This window comes from Caretta caretta, chromosome 4 (genome assembly GCF_965140235.1).
Source record: "Caretta caretta isolate rCarCar2 chromosome 4, rCarCar1.hap1, whole genome shotgun sequence".
NCBI classification, from domain to species: Eukaryota; Metazoa; Chordata; order Testudines; family Cheloniidae; genus Caretta; species Caretta caretta.
In genome coordinates this window covers 131,649,107-131,664,783 of record NC_134209.1, presented here as the reverse complement: position 1 = coordinate 131,664,783, position 15,677 = coordinate 131,649,107, and the positions used below count along the sequence as shown (strand labels likewise).

The window sequence follows — 15,677 nt, the reverse complement described above, 5'->3', positions numbered from 1 at the left end:
TTTTTATGATGTCAATAGGTTAACACGGGCCCTCTGGCCAATACCAGCAGCTTGCATTAAACTACTTCATGCATAACAGGGCTGTGCCAGTGGGTTATTCAGGTGTGCACCCTGCATGGTGTCTGTTTACTTACCTAAAGCTCCGGGATCTTAGGTCTGAAGTCTCGTCTTGGTCTCTCTGAAAACTTGGCCCACCTAGTCCGAAGGAGAGACGCGTGAAGTAACTAACACCTACCAGCAAACAGCAGCGAGTTCCCTTTGCTTGTAATGAAATAGTGGAAGAAACACCGCTATATTTATGTCAAAGTGGCAGCCGAGAGACACACAGGCGCACTGCTGTCTGTACAGAATGGGGAATTCGACCCTCGCTGAATCGTGTCGCGCTCAATGTCAGGACCGATCGGTTTTCTGCTAGGAGGGACATCGCCTCGCATCTCTCAGTTTAATAGACGTGCTTAAGCGCTCAAAGAGGCTGGCGCTGCTGGAAGCCCAGCTGGCCACGCTCCCCGCAGCGCTGGGGCTTCACACAAGCGCGCTTTGGCCAGGCGGCGGCGGCGGCCCAGCGCCTGGGGCCATGGCGAAGAGCTCACATTGAACTACCGTCACAGGCTGAAGCAGGCGACCAGGGCTGGGAAGCTCGGGTCGCTCGGAGCTCCGGGCTCCGCTCGGTTGAATGGTTGCCATTTAAAATCGAGTCAAGGTTACAAAATGCAGACAGAGGTTGAAACCAACCAGCACATACATAGAAAGAAGCATGGCGTGGGAGAGAGGGATTAGGGCGTGCAGTCCACATCCCACCCCAGGCCAAGCTCACAGGATTGTCCGGCCTTTTAATACAGGTGTGGGTCATCCTACTACCTCCTGATCACCCCACCAGCCAGGGTGGCTTGCAGTGGGACCTGTCCGGGGCAGACATGTTTGAAACAGACACTTCCTGTTGTATTGATAAAGTGGGCTCCCACCTTAACCCACAGTAGGATAAATAAAGGGGCGGGAGATCATTCTTCTCCCACCCCCTCCTGTTCAAATGAACCAAGAGCAGGAGCTCTGAGCAATTCACAATCATCCTGGGTTCAACGCTGAAGGAGGAGAGGTGGGAAAAGAAATAATCCCCAAATTTTTCCGGAGGATCCGTCCAGAGTGAAAGAACCTGGAAGGGGAGGAAGGAGGTTAAAGGGGGATGCTTCAAAAAGGAGAGGGTCCTTGTTAACTTGCTCTCATTTATGTCCTCATCCACTTATTAATTATTATTATTATTATTATTACTATTATTATTTACAATACATGGGCGGGAATTGATTGGCTGGGCTGCCCTCTGAGCCCAGTCTAGCCAATGGGAGGCGCGGGATGCTGGCCTGACCATCCCTCTTACCCATGAGTTGGAGCCTGGCGTTCCCGCTCTCTGCGTTTTGATTTGCTCCCTAATTGACCTAAATAAAAAGCCTGTGAGTGACAAGGCTTCTGCAAGCCCCCGAGGCAACGCGCACTCACGCACATGCAGCCAGCCCAGACCCCAGCCCCGCTGAACTCATTGCAAGTGATTGCCCTGCTTTCCCTGGACTCATCCCATTTGCCGCGCTGCTCGTCCAATCGGAGAATTACTCCTCGCTTGTAAAACGTTTAACTTGCATGACATTTTTATTTCGTGATTAGCGTTTTCGCGCAGAATCTGGCGCCTCCGATGGGCTCTTCCCCCCCCCCCCTTTCCCCTCCTCTCCTAGCTGGCAGGAAATGATGGCAAACAGCGATCTGAAATGATTACTCCGGGGGAAAAAATCCTTTTATACCAGGAGAGCATCCATCGGGTTTCGCAGAGAAAGGAGGCGATTGCTCGCACAGAGCGAGAGAGCCCTTTCGCCTCGGAAACTGACTAGCGATCTAGCCAGCGAGCATTCCCAGCCCCCACTGCTCTGCCCCTGCGAGCTGGACCCATTATGCCGGACGAAGCCACCGACACCACCAATTCTGCCTCCTCCCGGGTCTCGTCTTTTTTTATCGAGAATTTGCTGGGGACCGAGGGGAAAGAGAGCCGAGAGGAGAGGACACAGGAGAGCACGGAGGATGGCCACAAAGAGACGCGGTCACACAGCGGAATAGCCGGCAGCCATTGCGCGCAGGTCTGCTGCCAAGTCTCTCCTTTTGGGTTCAGTTCACAGAGCTATCCTCTCAGGGAAAGTACAATGGAGTGGTACAGAAGAGCTCACGCTAGTTTTATAGGATCCACCAGTCCAGACAGTAAGTTTCCTTGCGGTTCTGTATTGTTTCTTGAGCAGCCCACTGGGGTCCAAAATGCTCTTTACTCGGCTAGAGCAAAAGGCAGTTCTGTAGCCATCTCTGGGTGTACCTGGCTCCCTGCAGAGAGAGAGAGGGAGCAGCTGTATTTATGTGTCAAACCTAAACTAGAGGACCGGGGTGGAGGGGTGGGGGGCTTAGTTCCTAGATAATGTCATGTACATTTCTCCCCTGCACGGGAATATTTGCACAATCACCCTAAGAAATGGATTTCCAATGGGAGTCTACAATCTTCCCTCAGGCACAAAAAGAGAGAATGAAATGAATGGTAAAATAGCACTCGTAAGCAAGAGATCCAACTCCTCTCTTCTTAAAATTCCTTCTCTAGCACTGGCTCGTTGTTTCCAACCAGAGCTGCCCAGAGCAATTCCCAGAAAAGTTATAAATTATAATTCAAACATACTATATCAAAAATCCCCCCCCCCCCCACACACACACACACGTTGAGCGTCAGTCCTGTGGGCTGGTTTCTAAAAAGTCCATATTTAAAAAAACAGAATAATCTGGAGCAGAAATAAAATAGCTATTAATCGGTAAAAGGCCTGCACCGTCGTATTTTGAATGCAGAAAATAAAATTGGAGCCGAAATTTAAATTCTAGTGCAGAAACTAACGTCTGAAAAAGTTTGCAGGCTGGAGTCAGCTGTTCTGCTGAAAAAACTGTAACTTAGTACACGCCTCTGAACTACAAAGGGGAAGGTTATATGCTGGAGTTTCCAGGACTGTGATTGACGTGAAAGATGTGTGTGTACATCCTAGCCGGTCCCTTTTCACCAAAGATGTGTGAATTCCTACATGGCCAGGCTGTTGTTTCAAAATTACACCTGGAAGCAGCCAACGTCAACCCCTTTCTTTTCTATAAACAGATCTTTAAAAAACAAAACAAAACAAAACAAAACAAAAAAAACCTGACGCTATTGGATAGTCTAAGACTTTCAATCCACCTGAACCATTTTTAGAGGCAGCTTTAGGAGTTCCATTATTACATTGTGTTAATGCATTCAGTTTCGCAAAGTACGAAATAACACGTCAAGCTCCAAATGGGGGGAAATACTCCTCTACCCTAACACACATTGAGCCCCCTTCATTGCTTTGACAGAAACCTCTTTCTGTATGTAGCCAGTGATAGACCTATCTATCTTTTACTATGGGCTATTGTTTGCATCGTTTCTTAACGTAATGGTTTTTAGTTGACTGGTTTCAGAGTAACAGCCGTGTGAGCCTGTATTCGCAAAAAGAAAAGGAGGACTTGTGGCACCTTAGAGACTAACCAATTTATTTGAGCATAAGCTTTTGTGAGCTACAGCTCACTTCATCGGATGCATACCGATGAAGTGAGCTGTAGCTCACGAAAGCCTATGCTCAAATAAATTGGTTAGTCTCTAAGGTGCCACAAGTCCTCCTTTTGGTTTTTAGTTGTGTAGCTGAGTGCTTATTGGTCTGGACTATGATTCTTTCTGAAGGGAAAATATCTATCCGTGTCGTGTGCTGCAAAGGATGATTCGCCTGTAATATTCATCTGGAGAAATAGGGGTGGACTTGGACACAGGAAGAAGAGGGAGCGCAAGAAATCAACTGCGCTCTGACACCCCACTCCCAGCTCTCTGTGGTTGCTTTCTTTGCTGCTGCTGCTGTGCGTGTCCCATCCCTCAGCGGTCATCAGAGGTCGTTTGCATGTGCAAATCAGTGTGGGAGTCTTTTAGATATAGGAACATAATAAATATTCTCGTATACTGTATGTATTACATAATTAATACACGAGCGATGAGTCTGGAGAACCAGGCACGGTGTATGCGTGTGTGTGTGTGTGTGGTTGGCTACGGAAGAAACAACCCTTGTTCCTCTGTCTCTCTTCTCTCCATCAGCCAGTGACCGAGACTCTCCCGAGATCGCCGAGGAGGCATCAGCGGGGAGGCCAGGGGGCTGCAGGAACCAGGCAGAGGAGCTGGGCTCTGCCGAGAGGAGAGAGGAGTTTGCTCGCTGCAGCACCAGCAGGGAGGAGGACGACAAAGCCGAGGAGCCGGACTCCGCCGAGCAGAGAGCCGCGGGCCGCAAGAAGAAGACCCGCACGGTCTTCAGCCGGAGCCAGGTCTTCCAGCTGGAGTCCACCTTCGACATGAAGCGTTACCTGAGCAGCTCGGAGCGGGCCGGCCTGGCGGCCTCCTTGCACCTCACCGAGACCCAGGTGAAGATCTGGTTCCAGAACCGCAGGAATAAGTGGAAAAGACAACTGGCTGCGGATTTGGAAGCGGCCAACGTCTCCCACTCCGCTCAAAGGATAGTAAGGGTGCCCATTTTGTACCACGAAAACTCGCCTGCAAGTGCTTTAGGCTTCACCTTGCCTCACATGTCTCCTCCCCTGGTGGGGTTTTCTAACGCTGTCAGCTACCCCCTGGCCTCCTTCCCTGCCGCCTCAGTCCCGTTTCTGAGATCGCAAATGACAGGGCTCGTTTGAGAATCCATCTTTGCAAGGACCTTTTTTCCCGGCTCTGCCCCACTTTTCCCCTCCCTCCCTTTCAGCCCCATTCCCCTTCCTCCAAACTTCTTATTTCGACTTATACATTTCTTGATTTTATGCTTTTGAATTTTAAAACGTGCAATAAAGATACTTTGGGGGTACCTATAAAAGCAAGAGAAGGAAAGCCATCAACACAGTGTCTGTCACCAGGATGTCTATGCCTGTCACGTGCCCAAAGAAAATACAGTTGTGTGGAATAGAGTCTTTCCACGCCACCTTGCAAATGATCCGTTTAAAAATCGTAGATTTAGACAGCAGAAATAATAACCCCGGCGATTCGATTTGCTAAATAGACTTTCGTTTTCCTTGACCGAAATGCTCTTTTTAGCGAACCCTAACACGTAGTCTTTGCTGAGCATGAGAAGAATGTAAAGAACGTTACACATTTTGCCATGACAATGGCACAATTTAATACACGGGGGGGGGGGGGGAGTGTGACACCCTCCTCTTGGGTTAAATCCTGCAATTTTACTGGGATGGAAGATGAATGAAGGTTGAGAAAGGGCTTCAGAATCTATCCCAGAATCGTCTTTCGACATTTCATAAACCTGCAAGGTTTAGACGAAAGAGTCAAGTGTTTGGGAAATCGGAAGGCTCTTTGGTCACAGTAAGTTGTAAGAGGGACATAGCCCATCAATTGGGCACACCCACACTAGCAGGTATACGAGGCTGGATTCGGCCTGCTTTGGTCACTCCGCTGTATTATTTTAGTCTTTAAAAAGACATTACTTTTTAATGTTGATCTGGCTATTTCCAAGCATTTACCAGACGCCCTCTGCCCAGTCCCTGCAATCTGGCCACAGTCTTGATATTGCCTTTTTAATAAGTAAAGATCATTTTTAGTTTCCATATTTTGATGATCTTCTTTGTTAAAAACGTCGAAAGCATATGATAAAATACCTGCTGACTATTTCTAAAAATGCATGGTTTTTTTTTTTTTTTCGTTTTTTTTTTAAACAATTCCGCAGAAAATCTTTCAACTACTTCACTCAGTAACAATTCTTATCAGAGAGACAGTTCCCTCCCCTTTAGAACAGTCGGGTAAAAACCATTTTAAGAATACTGTATTTTAGCACCCGCTGACGACCAAAGGATCTGTTTCCCACTTGTTTTGGTCTCCCGACAAATCTAAAGAAAACACAGCGCAGCTTTACCCCTTTTTCATATGGGAAGCTGAGATTCTCGCTAGTTTTGTGTAATGGATGAATTGTTGGCACTGGCAATTAAAACAAATCAAATGGCCCCAGCCTGGGAAATTGTAGCTTTAGTTACACAAGCTAAACTGTAATGTGATATTATATCAAGTATTATGCATGCCTAAACTATTTCCCCCTTTAAGAGCTGTTTTATTTCTCTCTCTCTCTATCCACGGCTAATCATTAATACTGGATCAGTTATTATTCCTGAAGGCTGGGATTCCTTCCCGATGTTCTGAATTTAAAAAGGGGTGGGAGGGAAAGACTTTGTCAGACTCAGTTTTGGGGAAAGGTCAAGCTTTGATCCTGTATATTATGGTATAATCAGATGTAATTTAATCTACCAGCTCGGAGCACTATCTGGCTGTGTAGGGAGCACAGATCCGGGGTGTATTTTGGCGTATACATATGTGGCCCTTTCCTCTGTAAAGAAAGCCAGTGTTCACTCTTATTTATGGTTTTAAATTATATTTTCGACAGGCTAGTCTTATTTCTTGTTATGATATCAAATAGTAATGGAGAGTAACCTATGATACAAAACCGGGAAAAATGCTTTGTTCTGGCTATAACGTTTCGATATTTTGCTCTCTCCAGGCTAAAACATAACCCTCTGAGCCATTTCCCTCAAATGAATTAAGAACACTAGCAGCATCAAGATTAATCCACCCAAGAGACAATCCGGTTTATGAGACAATGCTAACTTTTCGTATTGTTCTTTTTCATTCGAGTTTAGGGTAATATTTATCGTAGCCCCTATTTCAATACTTGTGAACTCCCTTTACTAGCTCAAAGAGATCGTCACCGGTTTTCATTTGCATGGCAGCTGAACACTTGTATGAAAATCTCCTGCCAAGTTGGTGGGAATTAGGCTAAAATATCGTTCTCTGTTACAGACGAGGGTAGCGGGGATTTGAGGCGATGAGGTTTTGGAATGCAGTCGATAATAAACAAACCTCCGGCTGTGAAGAACTCAGATCGGAATTGACATTGGCTATTTGGTGTGAAAAAGACATTATTGTTGGGGGAGGGGAGACTATTTATTGCCTATGCAACAAGTGTTATTATTTCGCAATATTTGCTTCGACTACGTTCCAGACACAGGTTTAGATGGAAGAGAGGCAGACAGACAGATGATTTCCCCGTTGCGTACAACTTCACCAATCGCTCAGTGTTCCCGACTGGAGTAAATTATGATTCACAACAATCATATTGGAGTAGATTGTAATCCATCGTGCTACTTAACCACCTGCCACTGCTCACATGGCATTTCTTTTCACTAATGTATGAGATGATGACTATACTTCTGATTCTACTCCATATTCTTTTCTTGAAGGCAGGCCTACATGATCGATCCGATTTTTTTAAAAATGTGGTTTTGGCATGAGTTTGTTTTTTAAAGACGTGCTGATTACATCAATAAACAGATTTTTTTTCATACACTGTATTTGAAGCTATTCTCGCAGTAAAATATTAAAAGGTACAACACGTGAATTCGTATAAGGAAAAACTTGCTAACATGCTTTATTCTGCACATCTGGCTAATGCTTTGCATTACATTATTAAGAGTTTGCACTTGCAAGTAACAACACACACCCTTCTAGTTTCTGTACATTGGGAAATTTGTCACTGCACTAGTTGCCAAGAACAGTCTACAAGGTTCAGAGAGACGCCTAGCATAAAACACTGGCAAGTATCAGAGTTGTTTTCAGAGTAACAGCCGTGTTAGTCTGTATCCGCAAAAAGAAAAGGAGGACTTGTGGCACCTTAGAGACTAACCAATTTATTTGAGCATAAGCTTTCGGCTGTAGCTCAGGAAAGCTTATGCTCAAATAAATTGGTTAGTCTCTAAGGTGCCACAAGTACTCCTTTTCTTTTTGAGAATTGTTTTTATTCTTCTTCACTGCCCATCGCTGTTTTAAATGGAAATTGATAATGCAAAACTTTTACCCCAGAAAAACTCCATGGATTCAAAGCGAACGTTTTCAGTCTATATTTTAGTTAAACAAGTACATATTAAACGGTACGGTTAACACCTTGTAGTTCTTCTGCACATTGAATTAAATCATAGTGACTTCACTGACACATGATAAAGCTTCTATTTATTTAGCAAGGACTCTTCGTGACATTTAGACATACATTGCTACCTTGTAGTTCAAAGGAACCTCAAAACAGCGTTAAAATAAACCCAGCTGTAATATTATTATGCAGTATAAATCCTTGGCTGCTGACGTTTATGGAATGAATGGAACAGCTTGGCTAGATGGCACTCAAGAGGCAAAGCTGAACAGTGAGAAAACTTGAGTTTGTTGGATGTGTACAAAGAATCAGTAAAACGTAAAAACCCTTCTGAGCTGACCTCACTGAACTAAATCCCTGCTATAACTGCCACAGAGATGATCATTAATTACACCTAAGCTGAAAATGATCAATAGCTTGAAAAGCATCTTGTTAAGCGATTAGTCCTGCAGATACTATTGCTCACAGTCTTAAAATCTCTGATAACTTTTTATATGCCTGGCTATAAAATATTCATGCGAATCAATACTGGATAAATCTCATATATGCGATTGATTTTTTTCTCTTTTATACTGCATTATCTTTGACTAGATTGTCTCTTTTCTCTCTGTAAACATGCAGGCCATGGGGGCTGTATATGCTCCAGCTCGACATCGATTCGAGAAAGGCATTTCAAATGTACTTGGAATAGGTAGTGCGAGCCACTTGAAACGGGATACGGAAATCTTGACTTCACTTGCCTTCCAATTCAAAATAAGTTTAACATGGTGTTCAGGGCAGACATATAAATACTTTACTTCCCTCTATATAACAATTCCGCCTCCCGCCCCTTAGAATGCATTTTAATTTCTGTATGAGGCAAATATTTTGCGATTATGAAACTCCTACAGTGTATCTGCTGTGTTCAGCTTTTTTTCTCGTCAAATTGGTTGCAGTGGGGGAGGGGAAGAGATGGTGTCTCCTATCAAACGTTCTTTGATTTATTAGGGAACCCCCTCGTAGATTTAAACTCATTCGTCATCTCCTGTCTAAAATGGATTCCAGGAAGGAGAATTAGTCGATGGTCTTGAACTCCCCACAGACTGAAAAAAAAAAATGACTTCGAATGGGGATTGAGATTTTTTTAAAAAGAAGGGCCCGATTCTGCATTTTTTGTGTCCCCCAAATGCCTAGTAACTCGAAGAGTTTGTTGACACTTGGCACCTCTCCTATAGTTTCGAAAACATCCCATAGAATTATATATTTATATAATAGCTATTGCGCTTTGGTCATTGCATTCCCACGTTTATGGGACCCCAAAGAAATATTTTTGTGCACCCAGTGAAACTAAGAAGTCTAAACCTTTCGCCTTTGCTTTATTCGTTCTCTGCTTCCTCCCTTCATAAAAGGGAACCTCATGGTTGTATTTGCTTTCCCCAGAATATTTGGTGATGTAGCGCATATTCTAGGAAAGGGAAAAGTTTGAGCTAGGGAAACGCAGGAGATGATGCTGATGGACATTGCAGATGGAGAGAGAAGTCTGTCTGTCGGTCTCCATTTTTGTTGCTATCGAAAGATTTGTGGATTTGGAAAGCAAGATAACGACAAGAATCAGGCTTACGGCTGCAACCAACATTCTATTTTACTATTGGAAAGAGCTCTTTTTAACGACCTAAAGCCACTCAGATCACATTCATAAATATTTCAAACACAAAGCGTTGTTATTTACTTTAAAGTTTTTGACCCAATAGCTGCATTGTGGGAATCTCACTCGGTGATGTGAAGAGAATTCCAGGTGTTTGGACTATGCATTCGTTTTATTGAGTTCTCATTTACGAATAACAGTGGACTTTTCCTTTCTTGGCCTATTTTACTGCAAAATATATAAAAAATACTTAATACCAAGGAGGGAAAAAATGAACACAATTACTTTAGAAAGGTTATCTAGTTTCTAATGAAATTTGATTGTGAATACTTCTTAGATTTAGATTATGGTTGTGCCATGGAAATAAGTAAAATGTACGTGAAGTGATTTTTGTAATGCTTTCCTAGGAAATTCCAGGATTTAGTTAAAATTATTAGCCACTGAAAATAATGATCAAATAGGAATTTGAGATATTTTATTTTAATGTGCACAAAGTATTCACGTTCCCCTCTTCAAATACAGTCCATTAAAGAAAGAGTTAGAGAGGTACAGACCTAAAGAGAGGCAGTTTTGACAATAAAATAAAATAATAAAATATAGAGGTAACCCCCCTCCCAAAATAAATAAACACACAACTCCCCCTCTTCCCCCCAAAACCCCTCCCAATATAACAAGTAGTTGCTTTTAATCGAAAAGACTGTACATCCTCCGGAGAGGAGCAACAATCTTCTGGGTAATAGAAATTGAATTGCTGAGATAAATAGATTCATTTTTGATGTAAAAGAGTAATGATGGAATAGGGGGTAATACATCCCCATTTGATCAGGAGAAGCTGTGCAAGTAAAAAGCTTGAGGGCTGACTCAGCAGCAGCAATCACAACTTCAGAAGGCTGATCCTCCAGGTTACTTCTTGTGCCCTGCTTACAGCTTGGAGAAAACGTTGAGTTTAACCTAAACAAACGTGGCGTAAGTTTTAAGCAACAATTCGACACAGGAAACTGTGCGCTAGGTTTTCACACTATGTGTCTGGAAGAGCGTTTGACGGTGGCAAGAGCAACCACAGGTCCAACTAATTCCCCAAGTCCTAGACACGAGTTTATAAGAAAATGTGTCCAGACAAATACTTCAAGTGACCTTTCGCCACTCAGCTTTAGAAATAGTCTTGATAATCTAATTTTATTCTATAGGCAGAGAATTCTCTCTCTCTCTCTCATTTTCTCTCTCTCTCTCTCTTTCTCTCTCTCTCTCTCTCTCTCTCACACACACACACACAATTTGAAGTAAAAGTGTGATTTTGGTTTAAGGGCCGCAGGGTTTGTCCGTTAGCTTGGTATGCATCTAGCTTCTGGATTCAAAAGAGGATCCCATCCCTTTTGAAATTCGGAGGACCTATAGGTCTTTGTTGCCAGTGAGTCATTTGACTGCCTGCATGGGCAGCCGGGGCGGTCAGATACTGGATTCAGCTTGTCAATGGAATAATATAGTTTCTGTACAGCAGCCAGCTTGGGATGTGAGGGAGAGGGAGGGATACAAACGTACCCAGAAACAGCGCCCTCATCTCATTGTCTAGCTCTTGTTCACCTTTGGTTGCTCAGAGCGGTAGCAGAACCTTCATTGATAATTCAGAGCATGATCTTGCTCCCATTGAAATCAATGGCAAAACTCCCATTGATTTCAATGGGTGCAGGATCGGGCCCCTTATAGTAAGGTATACATATTCTTGTTATTTAGATACCACATTTCTAAAAAAATCACATTACCTCTTTGCCTTTCATTTAGCCTGAAATTTATGAATGGTCTACAGGTCGTTAGATCATTATATTTCTGTTTCCTTTGCTGACGTACTTGAAGGTTTAACCTTTACCTGAGTGTAAAATATGTGACACTAGCTAAAAGTTATTTACCCTTCCTGAAATTCACCCAATTTCCTCCTTGCTTTCTGTTCTCTCAAATTGTTTTCTTTCTTTAAATAAGAGATTGAAATAATACTCAGAAGCTCAATAATTTTCCCCTCCCTGGAGTAAACTTGAGATGTTTTCTAAAGTAAACAGACCTAGATGACTAGATGACCAGACCTAGATGGCAATAGAAAATTCTTCTGCGGCAGGGAATGTGACTGATAAATGAACATGAGGGGGACAAAACCATCTAAATTTTAATCAAAGTGGGAAGAGTCCTCGTGAGGCGAAGTTTTCTTGACTCATATTGAAATTCACTGACCATCTCCCCTTTTCTTTTTAAAATTTCTTACCACTAATAAAACTATTATCTTCTCTCCACTCCCCCGTCCCCTCCATCTCTCATTTGAAGATGCTCTTTTCTTTAATGGTTCATCTCCCGTTCTTCCCACCAAACTGCACAGGAGATGTGGAATCAGATGCAAGGCGAATAAGGCAGGTTAACGGAAGATTAGCACTTTGCGCCTGGTGGAAAATGTACAGTGCTCTGGCAGAGGAAAGCATTCAAATCTTGAATCTATTTATAAAGTGAAGTTAATTGTCATGAAAATGTCTTACACACGCTCTTTTAAAGAACCATCGCCGCCTGTAAAGAGGAAGGAAGTTTTAAGATGCCTTAATTTAGCTTATGGTACCTATGGCACCTGGGCATTGAAAAGCCTGCCAGCAGTTCTATCCTCAGCCCCGAATCAGCCCCGAATTTGCCCTCAGCATCTTTTCGTGGTTGAAACACCGAGTATCAAAGCAGAAGGGCCTCTTTAAGCACTCAGCCAATTATGGAAAAGTAAAAAAAAAAAAAAGAACTTTGACTTTCTGCCTTAACTGGACAAATTGTCTCGAACAATTTAGGCAGCTGTTAAAAGCTGCAATGTTGAAAGGCCCTGTTGTGGAAAAACCCTTAAAGAATAACAAACAGGCCCCTTCCCAAGACAACCACCCTCCTACCCTTCCACAACACTCCACTCCCCACCCAACACACACCCCTCCACAGCACATAAAACATCCCCCCACAACACATCCTCCCTCCACAACATACCCACATCCCTCCACAATACACCCACCAAACCTTCCACAACTCTCCCTCCACAACACACACCACCTCCACAACACAACACACAAACACCCCGCTCGCTTTCACAGCATACATGCACACACTTCTGCCCTCCCCACACCGCGGTCACCACTCCACCACACACACAAAGCCTTCCACAGCCCACACATGCACACATAAAGAGGGCAAAATAGTGAAGTTTAAGTTTGAATGGGTTATGATCTGCAATATGAAATCTCCAATCTCAACCACTGACATCTCCAAATGTCCTTATGAATGAATGAGAAAATATGTTGTATGCATTATTATCCTCCTAAAGTATACAGAAGGGCACAAACACTGTCTAAATCTCTTGTAAGTCACATATCAAACACCTTATTGCATGAGACTTTTGCTTTTTGTCCTTAAAAATAAACTCTCTCAATCTGCAGACATCTCTGAGGACTTTTTGGTAAATTGAAACTCCCAACCCGCTTGGGCAGCAAATGAAAAGGTCTGTGGTTGCACTTTCCAGTCAAGAATATGTGGAGAAATCCTATATACTAGGCCTGATGTTTTACAGGTGTAAGGGGGAGCAGACTCATGAGAAGAGGAGAATCACTCCAGTCACTTCAAAGGAGCTACTCCTGATTTACTTCTGTGGGAGGTAAATCAAGCCAACTCTTCCCCCCTTATTTCCCTGCATCTCATCTCTCTGGTATGTATTAAAATAAAAAGTTTATATTGACTGTGCTTAGGGGCTCCAATCATAGATCTAGGCTCCACTGTGCTACAAACAAATACTAAAACCATAGTCCCTGCCCCAGCTAGTTTACATTTACTGAGACTAAATATTCTGACAGTGTTTGGTAGCTATTGGTATTTTGCTTTCTCTTCTCTCCTCTTCTCACCTTCTCCGCTTTGCCCCCTGCTCTTCTCACTTCAATTCTTGCCCCTTTCTTCTCATTTTACACCCTGATCTCCATTCCATCCTCTGCATAAATTCCTCCTTCACCTCTCCTTCCTCTGCATCCATTCTATCTTGTTTTCTTGATTAACCACCTTCCCTCCTTCACTCTCTGTGGCTACCCTATTCCCTCTCTTTCATTTCCCCCATCTCTCCCGTGCCTGCCCTGTATATCTTACTTTCACTTCGACTATCGCCACATAGCCGTTTGTCTTTCTCAATGACATTCCCATAACTTTGCCATCCTCTGTATCCTTCCTGTACCACCTGTACCCTTCTGATTTTCTCTACCCAGGTCATCTTCCTTCACTATCTGTCTCCTCTACCTTTTGTATTAGGGCAGCACTTAGGAGCCCTACTCATGGAGCAGGATATAGGCACTGTACAAAGAGAAACGCAAAAACCTGTCTCTGCCATAAGGAACTTACAATTTAAGACAAGAGACCACAGATGAATACAGTCAGATGGAGGGCGGGGAAAGGGGAGTACAAGGAAACAGTGGGATCGGATGATATTGGTCAGCATGGTAAGCATCTGACTAGTATCTGCTTATCACACCAGCAGCCTAATCATTGTCAAGTTTTTTTGTAGACATCATGGAGAAGGAGAGTTTTAAAGATGTGTGAGTGAAAGGAGGATAACCTTAATGTTGTGGATGTTTACAGGGAGCTCCTCCCAAGCGTTACCAGAAGCATGAGAGCAAATATGAAAATAATTGTTTGAAATTTTAACAAATGGACAAAGGGGCTGGCATCGTAAGTTGGATGTAGGAGCCGATAACTCAATAGTAAATGAGAGATGATAGGACAGACATAGGCCTTGAAAGTGAATACAAGTAGCTCATGTCTGATGTGACAGAGAAGGGGGCACTAGTAATGGAGGGATGCAAAGAGAAGGGTGACATGATCAGAGAGATTGGCCTGGAAAACATCTTTGCGCAGCATTCTGAATGGATATGACTGGGGCAAGGTCCCCTTGCTCACCTGCCTTACAGTGAGGAGAGGCCAAAGAGAAGGATGAGATCTGTAATGGTGAGAGCCTGGACAGGTGTTTTAGTTAGGTGGATGGATAGGAAAGGTGCTGTTTTACAGGTGTTCTGCAGAAAAAAATCTGAGAGGTTTAGATGCAGCCTGGATATAAGGAATTAAAGACAGGACCTAGTCCAAGATGTTCTCCATGTCCACTGAAAGTAGGGCTTCATCTGCAGCAAAGCAGAATTACTTTAGATCAGGGGTTCTCAAACTGGGGGTCGCAAGATTATTACATGGGGGGTCGCCAGCTGTCAGCCTCCACCCCGCCAAACCCCGCTTCACTTCCAGCATTTATAATAATGCTAAATGTAAAAAAAGTGTTTTTAATTTATAAGGGGAGGGGGTCACAGAGGCTGGCTGTGTGAACGGGGTCACCAATTCAAAACTTTGAGAACCGCTGGGTTAGATATTAGGAAACACTTTCTAATGATAAATTATAATGGTAAGCTTACAATTTCACCGCCCACTTCAAAGGGAAGGGCGGGATATTTCCCTGTCTCTGGTAGATTTCACCCATCCCCGCATATTGCTAATCCACGGTTGGCAGAAATGGCTGATCACAAACATGGAGGTTTATTTTACAGCAGTAAGTAAAAATATCCCAGGAGAGCCCGTTGAAGGTCTCCACCCCCACACCCATTGCAGGGGCCCTTTTCGCCTCCCTCCCAATCTCTCATCTTCCTCCTCGTTACTCCTTCAGGGTCCTTCTCGGTCTCCCTCCCTTTTCCCCTCCTGGTCCCTTTCTCAGATCCCTCCCCCCCCCTTGTTTCCCTTTGATCCTCCCCTTTCCCACTGCCTGGCTCCTGACTCCCCTCTTTTTTCTCCTCCTCCTCCCTCCCCACATCTCCATCTCCCCCAGTCTCGTACCCCCTCCCTTTCTCTCTCCCTCCCTCCCTCTCTCCAGCCATTCCTCTCTCTGCTCTCTCCTCCTTTCCCCCCCCCCCCCGCTTCTCCCCCCTCCCCCTCCTCTCCCGTTGCTGGCCCCGCCCTCCGTCCCTCCGCAGCCAATCCGTACAGCTCCCCCTGGCAGCCGCCCGGCCGGCGGT

The 15,677-nt window shown here is 44.1% G+C and overlaps 1 protein-coding gene across 1 annotated transcript; it reads left to right on the top strand.

Annotated features, from left to right (window-relative positions):
* The first annotated feature begins 1,561 nt into the window (after window positions 1-1,561).
* LOC125635518 (homeobox protein HMX1) lies at window positions 1,562-7,442 on the top strand. Its single transcript, XM_048847279.2, has 2 exons — window positions 1,562-2,235; window positions 4,157-7,442. Exons 1-2 carry the CDS (start codon window positions 1,935-1,937, stop codon window positions 4,744-4,746), a joined length of 891 nt encoding a protein of 296 aa, XP_048703236.1. The 5' UTR covers window positions 1,562-1,934; the 3' UTR covers window positions 4,747-7,442.
* The last annotated feature ends 8,235 nt before the right edge of the window (window positions 7,443-15,677 follow it).